This window comes from Microtus pennsylvanicus, chromosome 2 (assembly GCF_037038515.1).
Source record: "Microtus pennsylvanicus isolate mMicPen1 chromosome 2, mMicPen1.hap1, whole genome shotgun sequence".
Classification (NCBI taxonomy): domain Eukaryota; kingdom Metazoa; phylum Chordata; class Mammalia; order Rodentia; family Cricetidae; genus Microtus; species Microtus pennsylvanicus.
In genome coordinates this window covers 55,204,557-55,226,324 of record NC_134580.1, presented here as the reverse complement: position 1 = coordinate 55,226,324, position 21,768 = coordinate 55,204,557, and the positions used below count along the sequence as shown (strand labels likewise).

Here is a 21,768-nt window from a genome sequence, read left to right as displayed (position 1 = left end):
TATAACAATATAATGTCTATATTTTGCTATTTTTCATGATTTTAAATGAGATTTTTAAAATTTGGCTTCAATATGTTAGAAAATCTTCTATGTTTGAGCTTTACATTTTACACAAATCCTAAGCCTCTTTAAATGACTGGAGGTAAAAAGAACAGCTGTGCTACTTCTTGGGTTACATCAGTGTTTGTGAACATGAACAAAATCTTAGATTAGAATGAACTTGGACACTTTAAACAGTGAAAATCCAACAGTCCCACGGAAATATTTTCCCTTTGCTCTGCTTTGAGTTTCTAGCAACTGAACCCATAGTTCTATCCGTCTAGTCAGCTGCTGTCTTGGTCCTGAACTTCCAGCCACCCTCAACCCCTCACTGAAATCTTCAATCTAAAGAGGTCACATTCTGCCATAAAATATCATAAGGAAAAAAATTATTTTCACAAATAAAACAGAAACGACAGTGGCAAGTCTAGAGTCCCATCTAGAGCTCCAACTCGGTTAGTTGCTGTGTGCAATGTCTCCCCAGTGCTATGACAAATAATGTGAATTTGGGAACATTCCCATGTAAAACCTCGGGAATCTAGCAAGTTCTGCTGAAAGATCCAGTAAGGATCTTTCTCTCATCTCCTGGACTTAATGAGACACCCACAAGGAAAGTGATTAGGAAGACAAATTTTTCCAAATACGGTAGCACACACATGGCAGAAAGGGAATGTTGGTGCAGAAAATACGAGACAAAAGATATGGAATCCCCAACTTCTTAATCCTTTAATATATATATATATATATATATATATATATATATATATATATATATACTGATTGGTGGAATCAGTGGTGATAAATACAGAGAGAAAGAAAAAAAATAGAAGTCAAAGTTTGTGATTTTTCAGTCTTCTGGACCTTTCCCACCTTCTGCTGAACTGGAAATCCCCTGAGAATTTTAACCTCTACCCTGAAGAACTGCTGATCTCTAAAAAAGACTTTTAAATCACCCACTGTAAAGTATTAGTGTTGGCATTAATTTTTTAAAGTAAATAAAACCTTACTGAGTACAAATGCCAAAGCAAACTAACCACAAGAGATTTTATACGTGGAGCCGTGGAAGAACTCACCTGATAAAGGCCAGGGAGATAACGTAGTCAGCATTGACGCTGATCGTCCAGTCACAGTCCCTGCTGTGCGGATACGGATGAGGGAAGTTTGGCGAAAGGATAAAGCCTGAAGATCCTGTTAAATTGCCTCCACAAGGTGCTTTAATTTAAACAAGCAAACAAAATACCTTAAGAGATTAATAAGATCCATTAGCTGTCTATATTTGTGAGAACATTTCGTTGAGGGTATGTGAAACTCGGCACACACTTCACTTATACAGCATGGGATGCTGGGATACCGCAGGCCTTTCTAGGAAACCATTAAAATATGGACACAGAACACGCAGCATCGCAGATATGCTTCCACACGCATGGACAACATGCACGCGCGCGCACGCACGCACGCATACTGATTCATTGACTTCAACTCTTTTCCTGGCTTCCAAAATATCCTTAAAAAGGTCACGTGTTACTAATTTGTGTCAAGCAAGCTAAAACATCAGAAGGGGGATTTAAAAATACGGTGTGCCCATGGTTACTAGAAAGGAAATCTGAAAGTTACAAAAAAAAAAAAAATTTGGAAGCAAAGTAAAACAAAATCTCAAAAAAAAAAAAAAAAAATGCTTTCAAAGCCAGCCAGTATATGGGAGGCTGAGGTGGGAAGATTGTGAAAAGAAGCCATCTTGGCTTACATAGCAATACAATACTTTTTCTTAAGCACAATAATAATGAAAATCAATGGATAGGATTATGGGGCTTGGCATAGTTTTACAGCTTCCTTTGCATCATTTTTATATTTGTAGAAGAAGTTTTAATATTAATTAAGAATCAAAATGAGTGATAACCTAAGAACTGTGATTGCCTTTCAGCAATCTTCCTGTAACTATACTGTTTTCCCTCCTAAATTGCTTGATTGAAAAAAATTGACAATTACTACAGATTCTATTGTTGTCCGAGACATGGTTTTCTGTAATCAGTCAGTAGATAGTAACAATATTTTCCAGTCAGAGTCAGAGGTTCTTTAAGGGATATGATTATATTAAAAAAGCAACATATCCTCAGTGGCAGATAAGGAGAGCAGAGAGGTGCACACTTGTGTTATGGGGACTCTTGTGTTCTTATGAGTCCTTCTACAAAATCAGCTTTCTTGTCTGACTTTTAAAATTGTTGTTTGCCTAGGTAATGTTTACAATTCAGCTGGAAGGCAAACAAATTCTTTTGACAGCCAAAGTTGACTTTGGAAGAAAAGAAAATCTCTTTTAGGTAGCCAGCACTCAACAGAAGTCAATAATTTTCCATATCCATGACTGTACTCCCCCATGCCACCACCCTTGTGCATAAATAGTGACTTCAGCACCTAGGTATTTACAGTGTCTCTATGCTCATTCATAGTACCCACACTGTTTCCCTTCTTGTATATTTTTCTAGCATCTGGGGACATGCTAGTAAATGAATTCATGGAGTACATCTTGATGCTCTGCCACTTTCCTATTTCAAACCTGAGTGTCCGCTGAATCTGGGAATAAAGCATCTTCCTGAAAAAGGAAACACCCTCAGCCTGGTACGAATCTTCCTCTCCACTCAAGAGCCTTTTTTTACTTCATAGCTTCCCTTCAAAATCTCCTATTCCAAACATGAAGTGCAGCTTTATAGGGCATTTTTTTCCCCAGCCCCCGTTGATTTCACCTGGAGAAGTCTAATTTATCTGATGATTAAGCATTTGCCATATCTATTTTTCTTGTTGTTCAACAAACGTAATTGTTGTAAGAAATCATACTTTCCCTGTAAGACTTAACTTAGACTCACTTATGACATAGATAATTCTCTTGTTTATTATGACTAAACGAAAAAGCAGACACTGGCCCACTTAACAGTCTGAATAAAAGTCGAGTTAACCAAATGTTGATTAACCTTCCCTTTTAAATTCAGGTGTCTGATCTTTGCCTCACTACCAGCTTTTCACCATCATACACTACTTCTGAGAGGAAACTGGACTTGGAGTACAGTATGGTCTGAGCTATCTAATCACACCACACTTTCCTGTACTCTTCCTTTTTTCCTCTTTCTGGTGATTTTTTTCCCTTTTTTTTAAAATTTATTTATTTATTAAAGATTTCTGTCTCTTTCCCGCCACCGCCTCCCATTTCCCTCCCCCTCCCCCAATTAAGTCCCCCCCCCTCAGCCCGCAAAGCAATCAGGGTTCCCTGTCCTGTGGGAAGTCCAAGGAACCCCCACCTCCATCCAGGTCTAGTAAGTTGAACATCCAAACTGCCTAGGCTTTGTGGGAGTCTTTCTGGTGATTTTTGTCTGCAAAAGAGAACTTCCTTTTTACTCGCTCTTGTACTTCATGGAAGGCTTGGACCTCGCCCTCTTACAATCAACTTATTCCAGTGAACTCTTCTACACATAGCTACATGTGTGTCATAAGGCTTTGAAAATAAAATGTCAATGCTTACGAAATTCAATTGGCAAAGGAAGTCTAATTTTATTGTTTTGTAACTATAATTTGTTTTTATCTGTAACAGCAAAAAAGTGTGCCCAAGTATGAGTCAGTAGACAATTGTTCTTATGTTTCAGTACTCTATTTTAAACTGTGTTGGAGAGATATAATCAGCTTTCATACCTGGAGATCCAGACGTCTTTAATCTAGTGTTTGCTATCTGCAACTAGCTACTCAAATTTTCTTTGTCAACAAACCTCTTCAGATCAAAGGCAAGCTATTGTCGGCTCAGTCTTAATATCTTTTACGTTTACAGGCAACTAGGGACTGCTGTATTTTTTTCTCTTCATATTCAGTCCTTTTAACTTGGTGACTTCAACTCAAATTGCTGGGCTATTTGGATTTGTTTTCCAATTTCTTCTAGTGAATTTACATAGACCAGTTCTGTCATGAAATTTCCCATTTCATGTTGTAGCCTGAGACCCTTACACAGCACGCTTTACCTAGTATGTTGTATTCTGTTACAGTCTTCTGTGTTGACTATGTTTAACTTTGTGGCTTTATTTATCACTTTTATTAATAGGAAACTCCCTTTTCTATCATGTCCTGCTGAATCGCAGCTGAATTACAAATCACAAAAGTTTTCACAGCTATCACTACCTAGTATAGTACTACATATATCATCTAATATCAAAAATACATAATACTCAAGTCAAAATGCCTCCTTGCTATGTTCTTAAGTTACTTGATTATGATTTCTATGATTTGTATTTCTAACCATGGAGCCTAACTTTGATATATTTTTAAGTTACTTGACTGACCTTGCCATAATGTGTATTTCTAGCCATGAAGCCTAATGTTCTTCACTGGCTCTTCATATCCAGTTCAACAAGATGTATCAAGAATTTATCTCATAAATAATCAGTACACCTCAATTTGACTTATTTTCCTTACTTACAACCATATTTCTTGATATAAATTAACTCCTACCTTTTTTTAGGATTATGGCAATAACTGACTTCTGTTTCTACCAATTATCTTTTGAGTAAAAATACTGAATCATAGCACAGAAATATAAAAAGTTTGCAGCAATGCTGTAAAACTTAAAAAACAGTGCCTCAGTTGTAGGGCACCTGCCTCACCCAACTCCTACACGCTCCGCAATGTCACCTTTTATCACTTTGGATGTAATATATTCAAAATGGTACAAAATTACATCAATTCATGAATTTTGTGTCTTTGTATCAAAAGAAAAGAAGGTCAGAAGGCAATTCCCAAGAGTTGTTTTTTTTCTTTCTATCATGTGAGTCTGGGTTAACAAATTTAGTAGTTCAAGATTGGCAGGAGCATCTTGAACCTACTGGTTCATATTGCTGAGCTAAAAGTTCTTATAATTCCATGTACTTTCTGTTCATGTAATTCCTCCTTTTGAAACATTGTGAGTTTCATTTATGATTTAAAATGTATCACAACCCTTAGGAGCATTTGGAAAGCTTCAGTTTTCTTCTGGTTGAGCTGGAGTCAGCACCAGCCTTCCTGGAATACACTCTGATGACAGTGGCACCTTCACTCAGGCTATCTCGATTTTTATAACCTCAATTCATCTACACATTACCCAACACTAACATGGGAAGTCAAGACTGTTTCTTCCATAGCGGGTTTTTGCCCAGATACATGTGATGCTTCTGTAATATTTATTAGCATGTTAATGGTTCTTCAACTTGATTATGAAAAGTATGTTAACTGCATGAATGAGTCTATAGTCTAATGAGTGGTTCTCTGTTCTTTGGAAAATAATAGCTTAGTTTGCGTTTAGGACTTTTAAATGAATAAATGATGAACAAACATGAAAAATGTACAAAGTTGTGGGCAATAGCAAATGCAAATATGTACATATCATGTAGACAAAATAGGATTGATAATTTTTGTGAGTCTGTGCTTTTATGGAGTGGGACTCTGTTTAATATAGTACAAAATGGGATCAATATCATTTCAGTTTTATCATTTGCTACTAGGAATACTGATCTTTGCTTTGTTAGGAAGTATATGCAGATACACATATACACATGTAGCTGTGTTTTTTTAAACAAAGAAAGAAAAGTTCATTGCATACATATTAACAGTCTTACTAGATCTTGCCCATGGCTTTCCTTCCCTTCAGGCTTAAGGACTCCATTACTCTTTTTACTACATTATTTATATTGCCAACATTTTCCTTATGTATTTCACAGCTATGGCAGTTTTGAAAAATATAACAGAGCCAACAAGAGGGTAAAACTTTCTGATATTTCTAAATCCTAGACTACCTTCAACTTTAAATACCAGCTACAGATCCGTTCACTTTTTTTTTACATGTCTAATCATAAAGTGCCCAAAATAAAATAAATTCATGAATCAAATTTCAGTTGGCTGCTTTGGAATCCTGACATGCCCGATTTGTTCCGAGTGTATTTTTCTGTGAGAGAGTGACAGGGGCAGCAGCTATGGGTCTATTTTACAATCTTCTTAATTTTTTTTAAACAAATTCCATTTCATCTATATACTGTCTTTCTCAGCAACCCACCCACACTAATGTCTTTGTTATTTACCTCCCAATCGAGTGCTGCTACTCTCCCTCTGGCAATGTCAAAGCAATCTTCACACTGTCAATGTGGTTGGAATGAATTCTATTAACTCTCTAAAGATGGCATCTTTCTGTTTGGTACTTGCTATGAGACTCATTGTTTTTTCTTTTTCTTTTTCACATGCAAGTACAATGCTTTACTCTCTAAGGTCAGAGACGCACCCTTCTGGAGTTTATAAGACATTCAGGGTCTAATCTTGGGCACAGGGTTTGCAATCATGGAGTTCTTTCTTATCAGCGGCTGAGGTCAAACTTTCTGCAACCTTAGCAATTTTTCAAATTCTTTTTTCTAAGTTATTTTCTTCCTCAGAGAAGTTCTAATGCATATCTTCTCCTGAAGCTATCTTATCCTTCCAAAAAAATAATGCTCTGTTCTATAATCCATATAAAAATGCTGCTCCATATAAGTAAGATTTAGTGCTCAACTTTCCCCCTTAATATCAGGTCCTGTTAACTACAGCATACTGTAGTTTATAAATGAAATTTTATAAGACTCTTACTCAAAACTCTTTAAACTTATTGAAGTTTGAGTTGTCTTTTTTCAGTAGATTTCTCTCCATTATTTTAGGATTCTACATAAAAACAAGCTAATATAATGTTATAGCCCTGATAATCCTATTAAGTGATCCCCTGGCCTAATAATCATACAAAGCCAGACAATCTGAAGTGATTTTTTGGAATTTCATATTTTTTGTATAAAATATATTTCTATTAAATTGTTAAGAATATCTCATAGAAAAGTATTTTGATCATATTTATCCTTCATTCTTAACTTAATTCTCAGAGTGATTCCTAAGCTCCATGCCCTTCATGTCTTCTTAAAAAATAGAAAAACAAATCATGGATTATTTCGGTGGAGTCATCCCCTGGGAAAAATGCACTTGGAATTACCCTCCATCCATGAGAAGCTATAACCTTGAACCTTCAGTTTGTTGAAAGGGGTCGTGAGCCCTTTATCCTTCCATTCTTCAATACTGACTGCCTTGTTTTATATAGAGATTCTCTTTAGAAGATGCAACACAACTTCAATTAGTTAGTATATGGAGTTATAAACTAACCTAAGCTATAATCTCATGTGACAATCAAGTAGGGAATAAGAGCATGGACCCCTTAAGCAAATATACGTTACATTTTTTTAGCCTCTTTAATGTAAAAACGTTCAAGTTGCTTCCCTTGCCTGCCATTATTGATAAAGATTTTATAAATATAAATTAGTTGACATCTGATAATATAAACTTGCAGTAGTGCATAGAGGGCAATAGAACATAGCTATTTTAGATAAACTATAAAAATGTATCAAAATCTGAACTAGTACAAGTTATGCCATTATTTTGTTTTAGATTTTAAGTCTCTTTCATACTCTAGGTTCTTATTATCTGCCTCATCATCTACAGAAGAGACCTAGAGCTACCATTCTCCATCCAGGATGGATTAAGCCTTTGGATATTGGTAAATAATATGTTTTAAAAGCCTATATACAAAATATAGAAAATGTGTTGTAAAAATACATTTTTAGCTTTCATTTTATTGAGAAGTAGGTTGATAATATTTGGTAATTTTTTTATTTTATTGTTAATTTCTGGTGAATGGGAGAGATCAAGTAACTAATGAATTTGACTTTGTGACTTTGATGTGAGTTGTTTGCTTATTACTGAAGTGTTGAAAACACATTTTCTAATTCCACTTGTTATTTGAAAAAAAACTATGGATCTATATTGAAAATGTACTTATAAATAATTATAAATGAGCCAAATAAAGTTCATGAACTGTGTATAAATGAACCAAAATATGGCTTTTCATTTAAAACATGCGAAGTCTGCATATATCAAATGCTTTGAATGCAATATTGAATGAGCAAGAAGCAGAATCCCCTTTGAAGCTGCTTATGGTGCAATGAATTTGTGAATATATAAATGAATATAAAAAATTTGAGTATAATCATAAGCTTGGTTTAGTGAAAATATATTGTAAATTAAGAATGACATCTACATTGATACTTGAACATAATGGCTTAATACTAAACAATTTAAATAAATTTAAGATTATCTTAATGTTTATATTAATAAAAATGGCCATTTCCCTAAGCTTGATTTTTTTTCAGCTCTAGTACCAAAAGGTCTATATCTTGAATCTCTCCTGAGCCTGACTTGACTTGGAGATTTGAGAACAAACATGGAGACAAAAGTAAGGCAAGTGAAAGCATGGGAGAAGGTCTGGACACTCCTCAGATCATCAAAACAATACTTGATGTTCTTTTGATATTCCTGACTTAAATGGACAGCTTGCCCTTTGAATCTTTAAAATAGCTCCTGATATAAGTTTCTTAGAAGAAATAAGCATATCTAGAGTAAATCAACCCAGCTCATTTTAACTGCAGATTCTCAGTGCCTCTAAATCTTAAGCCAAAAGATAACAACTTTATCCAATAAATAAAGGCTGAAAAAATATTTCAGGAAATCTACTAGATAAACTTCTATAAGTACAGGTTGTTCAGAATATACTAAAATTGTGGACTCTTAACTATAGAAATTAGTATTTAATCAGTATAATTTTGTACATTTTGTGGTTTGTGGATATTCCTCTGAAATATCAGACTCTCATATACCACTTTTCTGAATATAGTGTCTAAGAACATCAATACCAGCTTTTAATCATTGCATTATATTTTATAAAATTTTAATTATTCTTTAATCATACCTATACAGACTGGTGGGCTGGGCTGCCAGAAGTATCGATTTTCTACCTGAATGCAGGTTATTCTTTCCTGTCCCTGAAGCTCATATCCAGGGTCACACTGAAAAACAACTGTATCTCCAGGTTCTCGTCCATCCCCATTCCGTGTCCCATTCATGGGAACTCCTGGGTCACGACAGGCAGTGGCGACTGAACCTATCAAAAGGCAAAAAGGCATTTAGTTTTTATATTAGCAGAATCAGTTTCACAGTTCCAAACTGTAAGACTTAAATTCCACAACTTTTCTCATGTTTATGTGTTGTTCCGAAACTGACTTCTAAAAATGTGCTTGCATTAACTTTAAAATACCTATGAAGTAAGTGATTTTCTATTTCTTGGAAAATCTATGTGTTAGCTTTTTCTAAAAAATCCCATAGCATCTGAATCATTAAATAATGATCATTATAATAATTTCTAAAGTCTATGTTACAGCCATTTCTTCTGTGTAACAAGCAAGTATCCCACCTAAAAAATAGACAAATAAAAACAAAAGGCTGGGAGTGGTTATTTGCCTTAGAATTCTGAAATATAGCTCCCCACTTTGGGAATTCAAGGAACTTGTCACATCCTAGCCACACTCAAGCGTAAAGAGATGAAGGACACTTCCTTACTTTGTTGCTCAGCTCAGTGTCCAGCCCATGAAATGATGCTGTCCATATTTATGGTATTATATTTCAACTCAATTGATGCAGTGAAGACATCCTTTTATAAAAATGCTTATAGGTCTAAGGGACTCTGACCTAGGAAATTCCTCAACTGAGACAGTCTTTGCAGGTATTTGAGGTTGTGGCATGATGGCATTACAAGACAATCATTTCCACCATGTTAAAGTCACTGTGAAGGGGTGAAAAGAACATGGCCAATGAGAGGAAATAATTGTTTGGAAGATATTGAACTTACATCAGACTGAGGTAGATAGAACAAAAGAATAAGAGCAAGAGCAAGAGAGAGAGAGAGAGAGAGAGAGAGAGAGAGAGAGAGAGAGAGAGAGAGAAGAGAAAGAGAGAGAGAGAGGAAGAGAGAGAGAGAGAAAGAGAGAGAGAGAAAGAGAGGGAGAGAGAGAGAGAGAGAGAGAGAGAGAGAGAGAGAGAGAGAGAGAGAGAAACAGAAGGAATAGCACTCTCTCTACTCTAACAATCAAAAAGCAAGATGGACAAAAAGATTTTTTTTCAAAGAACATGAAATGTTATGTGAAAATAAATTCCACATCATTAACTTAAAAAATGAAAATCAAAAATCACAGCAAGCCTTTATGATATCATTTTAAACTTGCTAACATTAAGTAAAAGTGAATAGCATAAGCGAGTATACTAAATCCGGACATAATGCTAGATAAAACTGCATCATCATCCACACATTGTGGGGAGAGTGGCAGGATGCTATTGCATTGTGATACTTAGCTTTGCCAACTTGACACATCCTAGAAAAACCCTGGAAGAGTCTCAGTGAGTGACTGTTTATATAGTGGTGTCCTATAGCCGGAATTGAGTGAGGCATTGATGTACCACCACAGGGGGTTATACCCTTCCCTAGGCAGCACGTCTTGCAGTGTATATGTTGGAAAAGACAGCTGAGCAGAATCAAGTAAACAAAAAAACCATAAATATATTTTTAATAACTGCTAAGAATCATGGATGTGATGTCACCTCTTTCAGTTACTTTGACTTTTTCATAATGATGGACTATAATCTGGAACTCTGAGCTAAAATAGACATTTTTCCCTTCTATGTTGCTTTTGTTTCAGATTTTTCCTCCACAGAAATGGAAATAAAATTAGAATCAGACCCTCCACGAAGGATTATTGCATTTGTTGTAGAACTTATCATATACTTATTTTATAGCCCATGTGGTGTGTAAGTAAGTATTTATCCCCACAGATGGCTAAATGGTGGTAAATCCATAATACGAAATCATGCTCAGGATCAAAGAGGCATAAATCTCCACATGGTTTCTATGTCACAGAAGTTGTCATGTTAAAAACTTAAAACCCAGATTATGTATTGTTTGGTTGTGTTATATATCATTTTAAAGGTGACTAATTTGTGAAAGTACATAATTAATTAGTTGACAGCATCAGAATACATGAAAAAGAGTTCAGGGGTAATTGCTTGTGAGTACTATATGACTCCTTGTAATGGAAGTGTTCTAAGTCTTGACTATGGTGGTTGTCATGGAAAAGTACAACCATAACATTACTACAAGTGTAATACCTTCATGCTCTTAAAATCCAAATCAGATTGGTGAATTACACCAATGTCACAATTCAGGTTGTGATATTATACTACATATCTGCAAAACTTTACCTTGGAGAATCGAGTAAAGTATGTCAGGTACAGAATTGAACAGACATCGTTTTGTTAGTACTTGTGATGATGTTATTTTCTATATCTTTAGTAGATGAGTATGTGAATACGAGGCATATAGGTCTATTAATTAGTTGAAAAAGAGATTAATAGACAAGTTACCTATCAAGAGAATAATCAATGTAATGCTACATCGATCTAATACGTGTAGTTGTAAATAAACAGCAAAGTCCACATTATGTTGCGATGTATTGACTGTAGTGGTGTAGGAATCAAAAGCATGTTCATAAGTGAGAAACTGAAAATGATAGCATTATATTAAATTTGACAACCCACACACAAGCAGCAACACCAGCAAGAGGAATGTGCAATCTATAACTATATCAATTTTCATGCTCATATTTTTAAAGTAAGAATTTTTAAACATCTGATTTTAGAAATGAAAACTGTTGTCTTTTAATTTTATATACCTTTTTCAGAATTGCAAAATGAAAATTTCAGGGAACATTTTACCAACCCCCGATAATAGTAAAAAAAAATCTAGATAGCCTTCTAGAACTGGTTTAGAGTAAGGTAGTTGAATCCCAAAGTTTCATAGATATTCATTAATTTTACTGATAATATACCATTTTAAATAATGGCCAGTGACATTATTCATACAATTCACTTAACCTTCAAAAGAAAGAAGATCTCTATGAACTAACTGCTAACATAGCCTCAATTTATAGATAAACTTAGGTCTGTTAAATAAGCTGTTTTAAATTTTCTAGAACTAGAGATGCATAGCATGACCTAAGCCCCTGTTGGTGTATTTTCATAGCTCAAAGTCTGAATAACACACCAGAGACTTCTTTTTTAACTGTCACTGTCTCAGAAACACAAACATCTCCCTTCCTAATCCATAGAAAAATAAACATTAACACATTTCAGAAGATATATATCTGCAATTAGAAAATTTAGTTGGCATTATTCAAACCACATCTTAAAATATTAACTCTAGCTCATACCAGTTATTTCTGGAAGGATTACTTCCTTATTAGAATAACAAGGGAATCCCTACGTGACAATATTAAGCAAAGGTGGATTTCTGTAACTATAGAAGGATGTTAGACACATACATACAACATCTACATTGAGAATATTTTCCTTGGAAGGAGTAGCATGTAATAGACTACAAAAAGAAAAATGAAAGGCTGAACATTAATAGGAAACTTTAAAGTTTTGTATTTTGGGTGAGGGCTCACTATGTTTAATCTATACCCATAAAATTTACTAAACTTATTATAAATATTCTCATACATAAAACAATATATGATATATAAATAATTTTATATTTATATTCATGCATATGTATGTATATATGTGTATATATATATATATTTATACATACGTATCACTTAAAACCTAAATTAGGTTCGTAAATTACATCAATGTCAGAATTCAGGTTGTGATATTGTTCTACGTATCTGTAACATGTTTCCTGGGAGAATCGAGTAAAGTATGTCTGATACACATATTGAACAGACATTAAGTTTTGTTTGTCAAGTTTTATTTTCTATGTATTTATTAGACATATGTATGTATATACAGAGCTAGATAGAAATATTGAAAACAACAGTTGGAATCATCTGGTCATAGGTAAACATGAGGGTAAAATGTGTGTTTCTTATGAAATTTTCTAGGGGTAATGATTTAAATGAGACACATTATCTAAAAGAAAAAAGAGGGCTTTAGTATTAGGTTGAGATTTGTGTAAGAATATACATAGGCCTAGGTCTAATTCACTTGAAAGGAAAGAGGTGGCAAATCCCTACTGTTCCATTTTTCTCAGTTAATAAACAAATTAGCGGTAAGGTTTTAAGACAGCGGAGTCTGAGAGGGTTGAGTGAAAGACCAAAGAACGCTCTCCCCACTTGAAATGACTGGAATTTTAAAAGCAATTAGTTAAATACCCACAGAAATAATTACATTGTAGGGATGCCATTGTCTTATTTTCTTCACTTATTCAAAGTTTGGATCCATACTGGTTACCTTCTATGTTTGTGAGTGGGAAAAATTATAATCATTTTAGCACCAACCATTCTCTTCTATCGAATTAATAGAAACAACAACCATGGAAAATAATAACCATTTCAGAGGTTATGTTATTCCATTATTTCTGCTAGGGATTCAAGAGTGAGAAAATATCACATAATTAGTATTATTATCAACAATTATTTAATAATGTAACTGTATTTAGGAATTAACTACATTATTAGGAACTGGTAATTTTTATTTAATACTATATTTTCCTTATATTGGAACACATAACTCTGGAATTTTAAAATGTGACTTTCACTTCTCTTTTTATTATATATAAATTTTGATTACCTCTTCTGACTTCTCATTGAGTACTTTCATTATTTAGCATAATATGTAAGAAAATTATATAAAACAAGAGTTTTATCGAAATAATCTTTTTATTATCTTTCTTACATACAGAACTTTAAAATTATTATTAGAATATAGTATATTGACTAGCAATGTATTGTCATACCATTTCCATTTAGTTCTGAATTAGTTTAGTTCATATTGCTTTCTATTTAATTACAAACACATTTTTGTTCTGCTACATTCTAAATGGTATAGCTAGGGAAGAGCAATTAGTTCAAAATAAATTCACAGTAGGAAGGAAAATTCCTAACATAAGAAATAGATTGTATAAAAATCTGGGCTGGTGTTCGTGGTCTCTTATAGTGTCTGCATAACGCTTGACCAGGACCTTCTGGCTTTCATTGTTTCCATTGAGAAATCAGGTATAATTCTGATATGTCTGCATTTATACGTTACTTGGCCTTTTTCCTTTGCAGCTCTTAATAGTCTTTCTTTATGCTGTATGTTTAGTGTTTTCATTATTATGTGGCATTATATGTTCCAGTATATTTGGTATTCTGTAAACTTCTTGTATCTTCATAGGGATATCTTTCTTTAGGTTAGGAAAGTTTTCTTAAACATAAAGCAAAGAAAACCAGCTTACATATCACAATTTCAGAAAACCTGGACGACAAAGTGGACTCTAAGAAAGATGTGCATGGATCTAATCTACATGGACAGTATAAAAGGCAAGATCTTCTGAGAAAATTAGGAGCATGGGGACCATGGTAGAGGGTTGAAGGGAAGGGGAGAGGTAGGAAAGGTAACAGAGAAAAAAAATGTATAGCTCAATAAAATCAATAAAAATAAATAACAAGCCGGGCGATGGTGGCTCACGCCTTTAATCCCAGCACTCGGGAGGCAGAGGCAGGCGGATCTCTGTGAGTTCGAAACCAGCCTGGTCTACAGAGCTAGTTCCAGGACAGGCTCCAAAGCCACAGAGAAACCCTGTCTCGAAAAACCAAAAAAAAAAAAAGAAATAACAATAAAAAGAAATAGATCGTCTATTGACAAAACATAAAAAAGTAGCTTTGCAATTTTTGTTTCTAATTTTATATTTGTGTATGTTCTTGTCTGTACAGGCGCATGTGTACATTCAAGTGCGTGTGCATTTGGGTGTGCTTGTGTATATGCACGTGTGTGTGCAAGTGTATATGCATGTTGGTTTGTTGTCTGTGCCAGAGAAGAACCAGGCATGGGGAAGGGCTCGTTCCTCAGGTGTCATCTACTGCCATTTTGACTCTTTATCTCTCACTGGCCAGGCACTCACCAGATATGACATCTGGCCAACAGTGAGCTCCAGGTTACCGCTTGTAACCTCCTCCCTATTCTAGGGTCAGATTGAGTTCTTAGTGCTTTGAAGGGAAGCACTTCCTCACTTTGCCTATTCTACTTGTCCTTCTCTTCTCTGTTGTTGCTTTAGGAATAGCTATTTTTCCTGGTACGGTTGCATTTGAATAAACAGATTTTGTGTGTGTGTGTGTGTGTGTGTGTGTGTGTGTGTAGTGATTACAAAAAGAAATAAATTCCCTATGGCAAGCGCTACTTTCAAAGGAGAGTATCTTTCATTGCGCTAAAAACAACTACCTATTTGATTTTTTAATTTAACTTTCTCGTAACCTGTTATTTGAACAAAGAGACTTTTAATGTATTATAATTTTATAGCTACATTTTATAAGCAATTTTTATAGGGAAAATTTCAGATATGACCTTTTTTTTGGCTTTTTCTTATTTTTTTCCAAGACATAATAAAGGCATGCACTATTATGTTCAGCTTACATCTGCCCTCTTATAGCACATACATATAGGTGAATCTTCAGAATATATTATTATAGAATACTTTATGGTACAATTGAGAAAGTTTATATATTAGAAGGAAATTACTTCCAATCCATCTAATTTCATTTGATATTATTTGGATAATTCAATGAACCAAATCCACTGAGAATCATTTTGTTTATCAAGTAGCTGTGACCTTATCGAATAAAGCTAGTCTGTGCTAAGAATAAATAAATCATCTTTCCAAATAAGAAAAACATCAGTAAAAGAAAAATCAGTTGATATACTTGGGAATTAAGTTAATGAACATAAAATTGTAATTGATTTTTTAACATAATTATTTACATAAAGTTGTATTTCAAAATGATGGGCACTCATCCCAATTAGGTAGTAGAAAGATTTATATTACAGTGAAGTTCTTTATATATTCTAGATAACTTGAAGATGTAAAAAAAAATGAATACTATGATATCTAATGATTTTCTTATTATTGTAATTTTTCTATGGGGTAAAAATGTGTATTTGACTTCACATTTTTCTCTGTCTAATTAAGAGTATACATTTATGCGAAATAGACCTTTCACATAGCTGAAAGAAGCATATAGATACATTTCATCTGTACACACATACACATACACACACATACAGACAAACATATAAACTCTTGGGTCTTTAATTAGATCTGATATCTTAAATACAATTATAATTTCTCAGGGGAAATTAACAACACAGCTATTTTTTTCCTCTTATAAATACACTCGGTGTTTTAAAAAGCATAAACACAATCACAACACCCGTTGATTGTCATTTCTCCTAAATATTTGATGATTTGTGATAAAAAAATTTTAAGAGCTTGTAAATGTAAATAACTTTGTATTTCATCAGTTGAGTGGACAACACAATTAGATGTGGAGGCAGACTGTGTTTATAAAGAGAGAAACATTCATTGATCAGTTTGTCTCAATTCTATGAATTTTTGCTTCCTTATCTGATAATCTGTCAAAAAGTATTTTACTTGTCTTTCCAAAGATTAGATAAAATCTAAGGTTTCATTATAACAGTTATATATACAATTCTATGAAACTGTTGATATTGGAATGAGAGTTTAAAACCAATTGATATAAATTTTGAATTTTATAGTGTATATTCACAGTTTTTCAAGTGACTTCCACAAGGTCATAGATCAAATTTGATATCCATAACACTTTATCTTTTATCTGGTCCTTGGGCATGTGGGGCTTGTTTAATTTTTGGCATTGTATTTACCCATATAAAGTCAGAAGAAGGCTACCCTGAAACTGGAGTTATAAATGGTTGTGAGCCCCCCTTGTGGGTTGCAGGAATTTAACTCAGTTCTTTTAAAAGAGCAACTAGTGCTCTTAACCAATGAGCATCTCTTTACTACTTCCACTAATTCCTATTTCATGGGTAAATAATCAGTGTGTTTGCTAGTCTAATATATATTTAAAAGCTTTAATTACCTGGAACTATGTGGAATTGTGTGATTTTTTTTTATATATATTATGTTCCAAGATGTAGCAAAATACTTGGGTTTATGATTAGTAATAAAAAAGACTATTCCAAAATGATTCCTGCTGTATTTGGAGGTTTTTCAGCTCTGTCAATATAGGTTGCGGAGCAGCATTGGTCATCACTTCTCATAGTAGCCCCTTCTGCTAAACTCACTTTCCTTATGCTATTCTTCGCAGTTGTCAGTATATTTTAAGACGTTTATATTTGACATATACTGAACATTATATATACCTTATAAATCCTATTGTTACAGAAATAGATATCACAAAATAACAGCATTTTATGTAACAATAACTCATTCATTGTTAATTCACAAAATGAGAAATCATAAATGTATTCACAGTACATTATAATTTATGTCTACAACTCAATCATTAGCCTTTGCTTCTATATATGTTAGGAAAAAAAAATTCCACAAATTCTGCAAATCATTGCCTAGAAGCTTTATGTAGCTATCATGCCACAGTAGATCTACGCCGCATCTGGCTGTCTTCAAGCTTACTGATAGGACAACGGTCTCAAACAATTTTCCTCCTACCATCCATACCAATATTGTGTATGGAGTACATATTTGGGCAAATGTAATTTTATCTATAAATATCCTCTATACTGCCCTGGGAGGGAAGTGTCAATTAATTAACATCTGAAAGTGTAGAACAAATAATAAAAACCCAGAGGCAGAAATTAAGGTTCAACCGGAAAACCAGAAAAGCAAAACAGCCAAGTTACTAGAGAAGTCTTATCTCTACCAAGGCTGGGAGACCACAAGCTAAAAACAAACTGAGCCTTTTTTCCCTCCCATTTTATATTCTCTCTAGTGCTGGGATCGAAGGTATGCGACTCCCTATGACTGGGATTAAAGGTGTGAGCCACTACTAACTGGATTTGTTTCGGCATTGATTTTGTGTAACCCACGGTGGCCTTGAACTCAAAGAGATCCACCTGACTCTGTCTCCCAAATTCCGGGATTAAAGGTGTGCATCACCAATGCCTGACCTCTAGTGGCTTTAGCTTTTCCTCTGCTCTTTAGGCAAGATTTATTTATCAAAACACAAAGAATGTACCACCACACAAAAGAGATGAGAAACACTGATATTCGTATTTGTCTTTCAGCTTTAACCTTGTACGATAATTCCTCCGAGCACTGCAAACTTAAATCACATGCTACCAGAGAGATTTGAAAGTGCAATGCTATGACGATACTTTGTTAAGGATGGAAAACACAGGCCACACACTGAATCAGTCACTATTCTAGGATGAGCACAATCTACAAGTATCATAAGGAAATCAGAGTATAGGCCCACGGCAAATGTAGTGACTCATTGTGTTGCTTAGGAATTTATGGATACAAGAAGTGTGTTTGTCCTGGACTTGGAGAAGGATTACTACTTTGTTGTTTTGGAATATGACTGTAGGTCTTCCCAAGCTAAGGAAGAGAGTTTTCAGAAGAGAAGTCATTAGACTACATTATCCCATCCAGAGCACTGTAGATGGCTGGAATATAAAGATGTAGTGAAAGTATGAGGGTGATAGGTAGCTTGGGGACTGTAAAGGCGAATGCTCGATGTCACCTTGTCACAGATGGGAAGAGCCACACCTCTACAGTGGAAGGAATGCTTCCATCAGACTGACATGTATGCATGTTGGTGGGTTATTTTAATGACTGCCTACAATATAGTATACATAGGCCTGTGCTTTGTAAGAAAGACACCAGGGCAAGTGATGGGAAGCAAGCCACTCAGTGGCATTCGTTCCTCCAGGTCTCTGCTTCAGTTTTTGCCTCAAGGCTCCTGCTTGAGTTTTTGCCTTGATTTTCCTCTGTGATGTACTGTAACCTGTAAGCTTTCCATGGTCAGAACATGACACAGGAGTTGGAATTGGTCCATGTTTTATCACAGAACAGAAAGCAAACTCCGACAGGCATATAATGTAGAGCTTTTACGTTTAAAGACAGAATATTCAGTTCAAAACTGAGTTCAAAGCGTTAAAGACTTTTAAACAGTAAAGTGATATGCAGCGTTTGCTTCCGACAGCTAGCCAGGCAGAGGTGTGGAGAAAGAATACCGAGGGATAATGAAGTGAGTGGCGAGTTGACTGTTACCCAGTGCCTCGAACAATAATGAGGAAAGGAACAAAGGCAGTGGTCTCATGCAGTCCTTTAAGGCTGTCAGGCTTCAACCTATCCTAGCGAGGCCATCCATTTCTTTGAGAATTTTCAACCGTAGGAGTTATGAGCCTTAGCGTTTTGAATTACCCAGCAGGGACAGGTTCTTAATGGAGAGGTCAAAGAGTGAAGAGCAGAGAAAATGCTCTGTCGAAATCAACTCTTCTGTGGGCAAATGACAGCATGATGCCTTCCTGTAGAACCGAAGCGGAACAAGACAGGCAGATTCCAAATTTAAGTAGGGGATAAGGAGGCTGACTGCTGAGAAGCCAGGACAGCGCTTAGGACAGCATGAGGTGACGGTGTCAGACTTAAGGAGCTCTGATTAAGCAAAAGTGCCTGCAGATTATAACACCAAGAGGCAAAGTGACAGGATCTACTAAGCAGGAGCAGATCATGAAACAGAAGTCTTGGCTGCTGATAGTGTGGTGAAGACTAGAAAGTTGTTATTCAACCCACATTTCAGTTAGATTCACTTTATACTAAATACTGTGAAATGCTTTTGGTTAAAGACACATGTTTTTTGTCTATCGCATCCCTTCTCTATTGATTACTCTGTCTTTCAATAAGCAGTAGGAATTGCTTAAATGAGTAAAATAAAAAAAACGGAAATTAGATTGGGGTGAGTACACAAAGAATGCTCTAAAGAATCAGAGACCTATCTACTTTAATTTATGTGATAATATATGTCAAATTTTAAAAATCATGTGATTGTATATATTATACTAAAAAAGTAAACTTTACTTGAATCCATAACTTCATCTCCGACTAGGTGTCTTAAAACTTAGTTAGTGAGATGTCTCTGCTGTGTGTCTAAGTCGGCTGATTCCTTCCAAATAAATAGTTTAGCAGATAAGACTAATCTGCTGCTGATTTTGTAATGGGGATGCAAGTTCTTTGGCCTTTATTTTGTCAGCAAATATTTCTGATTCCAAGGATCAGGCCCTGTGGTAGGTGCTGAAGATAAGTCAGTAATAAGACAGATATGCTGCTCTTATCTGGTACAAAAATGACAGACTCTGAATTTTTCAGAGTCTGAAATAATTCAGAAGTGCCTTGTTTTACCTAGATTCTACACGTACATTCTCTTTTCCCTCTTTTTTCATACAATATTAATTAAATTGTGTACAAAAATTACTGTACATCTATGACCTTTATATCTTTTTATTTTCTTAATTGTTACTTTTTGTAATATTATTACCATTGCAACTATAATATTTTGAAAAAAAATATGTAACATAAAATTTGTCTTCTTAATAAGCTAATTCTATACAAATAAAAGTCAGGAATCTGTATCTAAAACAGCTAAAAAATTGCTTCAGAAATCTTTTGTTGCAGAATTAAGTCCTATGTAAAAGATAAGAAAAAAAATCACTTTTGTTCAACAGGTTTTACTTTTTACTAAAAATCATAAAGTACCCAAAACAGAAAAAAAAAGACGCTCAATAAAAAATTTAACTAAAACATGGCAATGAATTATGATTTTCTAGACTTTCCTGGTTTATGTTTTTTAAATATATATATATATATATATATATATATATATATATATATATATATTTGGATTTTTTGAGACAGGGTTTCTCAGTAGGTTTTTTTTTTTTTTTTTTTTTTTGTTCCTGTCCTGGAACTAGCTCTTGTAGACCAGGCTGGCCTCGAACTCACAGAGATCCACTTGCCTCTGCCTCCCGAGTGCTGGGATTAAAGATATGCGCCACCACCGCCCGGCTTAAATAAATTTTTAAAAATGCCTCTCAGACATTTAAAATACCTTAGATTTGGTCAATGGATTATATTATTGCTCCAACAAAGTCTTTGTTAGATATTTGCATAAACAAAGTAATTCACAATATATTTTGAAAAACAGACATAATTAAAAGCTTTAGAAAAAAACAAATTGCTGAATTACTGATTTTGATCTTTATTTGGATCGCATTACAAGTAAGGCAAGGTTAATGGGTCAGAAGAATGTTTTTCCAAAGAAGGAATATGAATAATAAGCTTGGAAGAATGAGCAGAAATTAAATAAAATGTACCAGAGGAAACATCTAAGGAGAAAAGCATTTCGGTGATAGAAAGCAGGGGCAGCAGTGTGTGGTGACTGTATGTTGTGTACATGCATGTGCGTGTGTCCATATGATATGTGTGCGCAGATGTATAGATTTGCTTGAATAAAGGCAAGATGCATTTGGAGACTTATAAGGGGATTAATGTGCTTATTATGTGGTCCTTAGAAGGCTCTATTAGAATGAATGAATAAGTAGAATGAGTATACTTCTAGAGAGGACGATTTTAAGTGACTTCTGGAGTTGCCAGCTGTGACCTACAGGCTAGTTTTATCTTGAACTGGTGAATAATTAGCCCATAGGTCATTCACATCTTCTCTAATACACTTGATTACTTTGACAATTACATGTTGTTTTATATAATACCTTGTTTCCACACCCATTTTACAAGATATGCTTGTTAGTTTTTATGTCAACTTGATACAAGGTAGGGTTATTTGGGAAAAGTAATCATAATTGAGGAAAATCCTCCATTGGATTGCCATGCAGACATGTCAGTAGGGCAATTTCTGGATTTATGTTTGACATGGCATGGACCAGCCCATTGTGTATGGTGTCACCACTGGGGAGTTGTTCTTGGGATGTATGAGAAATCAGGATGAGCAAGTCATGGGGAGGAAGCCA

General features: G+C 34.6%; 1 protein-coding gene across 1 annotated transcript in view; it reads right to left on the bottom strand.

Moving 5' to 3' along the window:
- The window catches only part of Csmd3 (CUB and Sushi multiple domains 3), a 944,903-nt gene that overhangs the window by 239,765 nt on the left and 683,370 nt on the right, over window positions 1–21,768 (bottom strand). The window contains exons 28-29 of the mRNA XM_075961035.1: window positions 8,852–9,043; window positions 1,113–1,251 (exon numbers count right to left, since the gene is read on the bottom strand). Coding sequence (XP_075817150.1) covers window positions 1,113–1,251; window positions 8,852–9,043 — 331 coding nt within the window. The remainder of the gene's footprint in view (window positions 1–1,112; window positions 1,252–8,851; window positions 9,044–21,768) is intronic.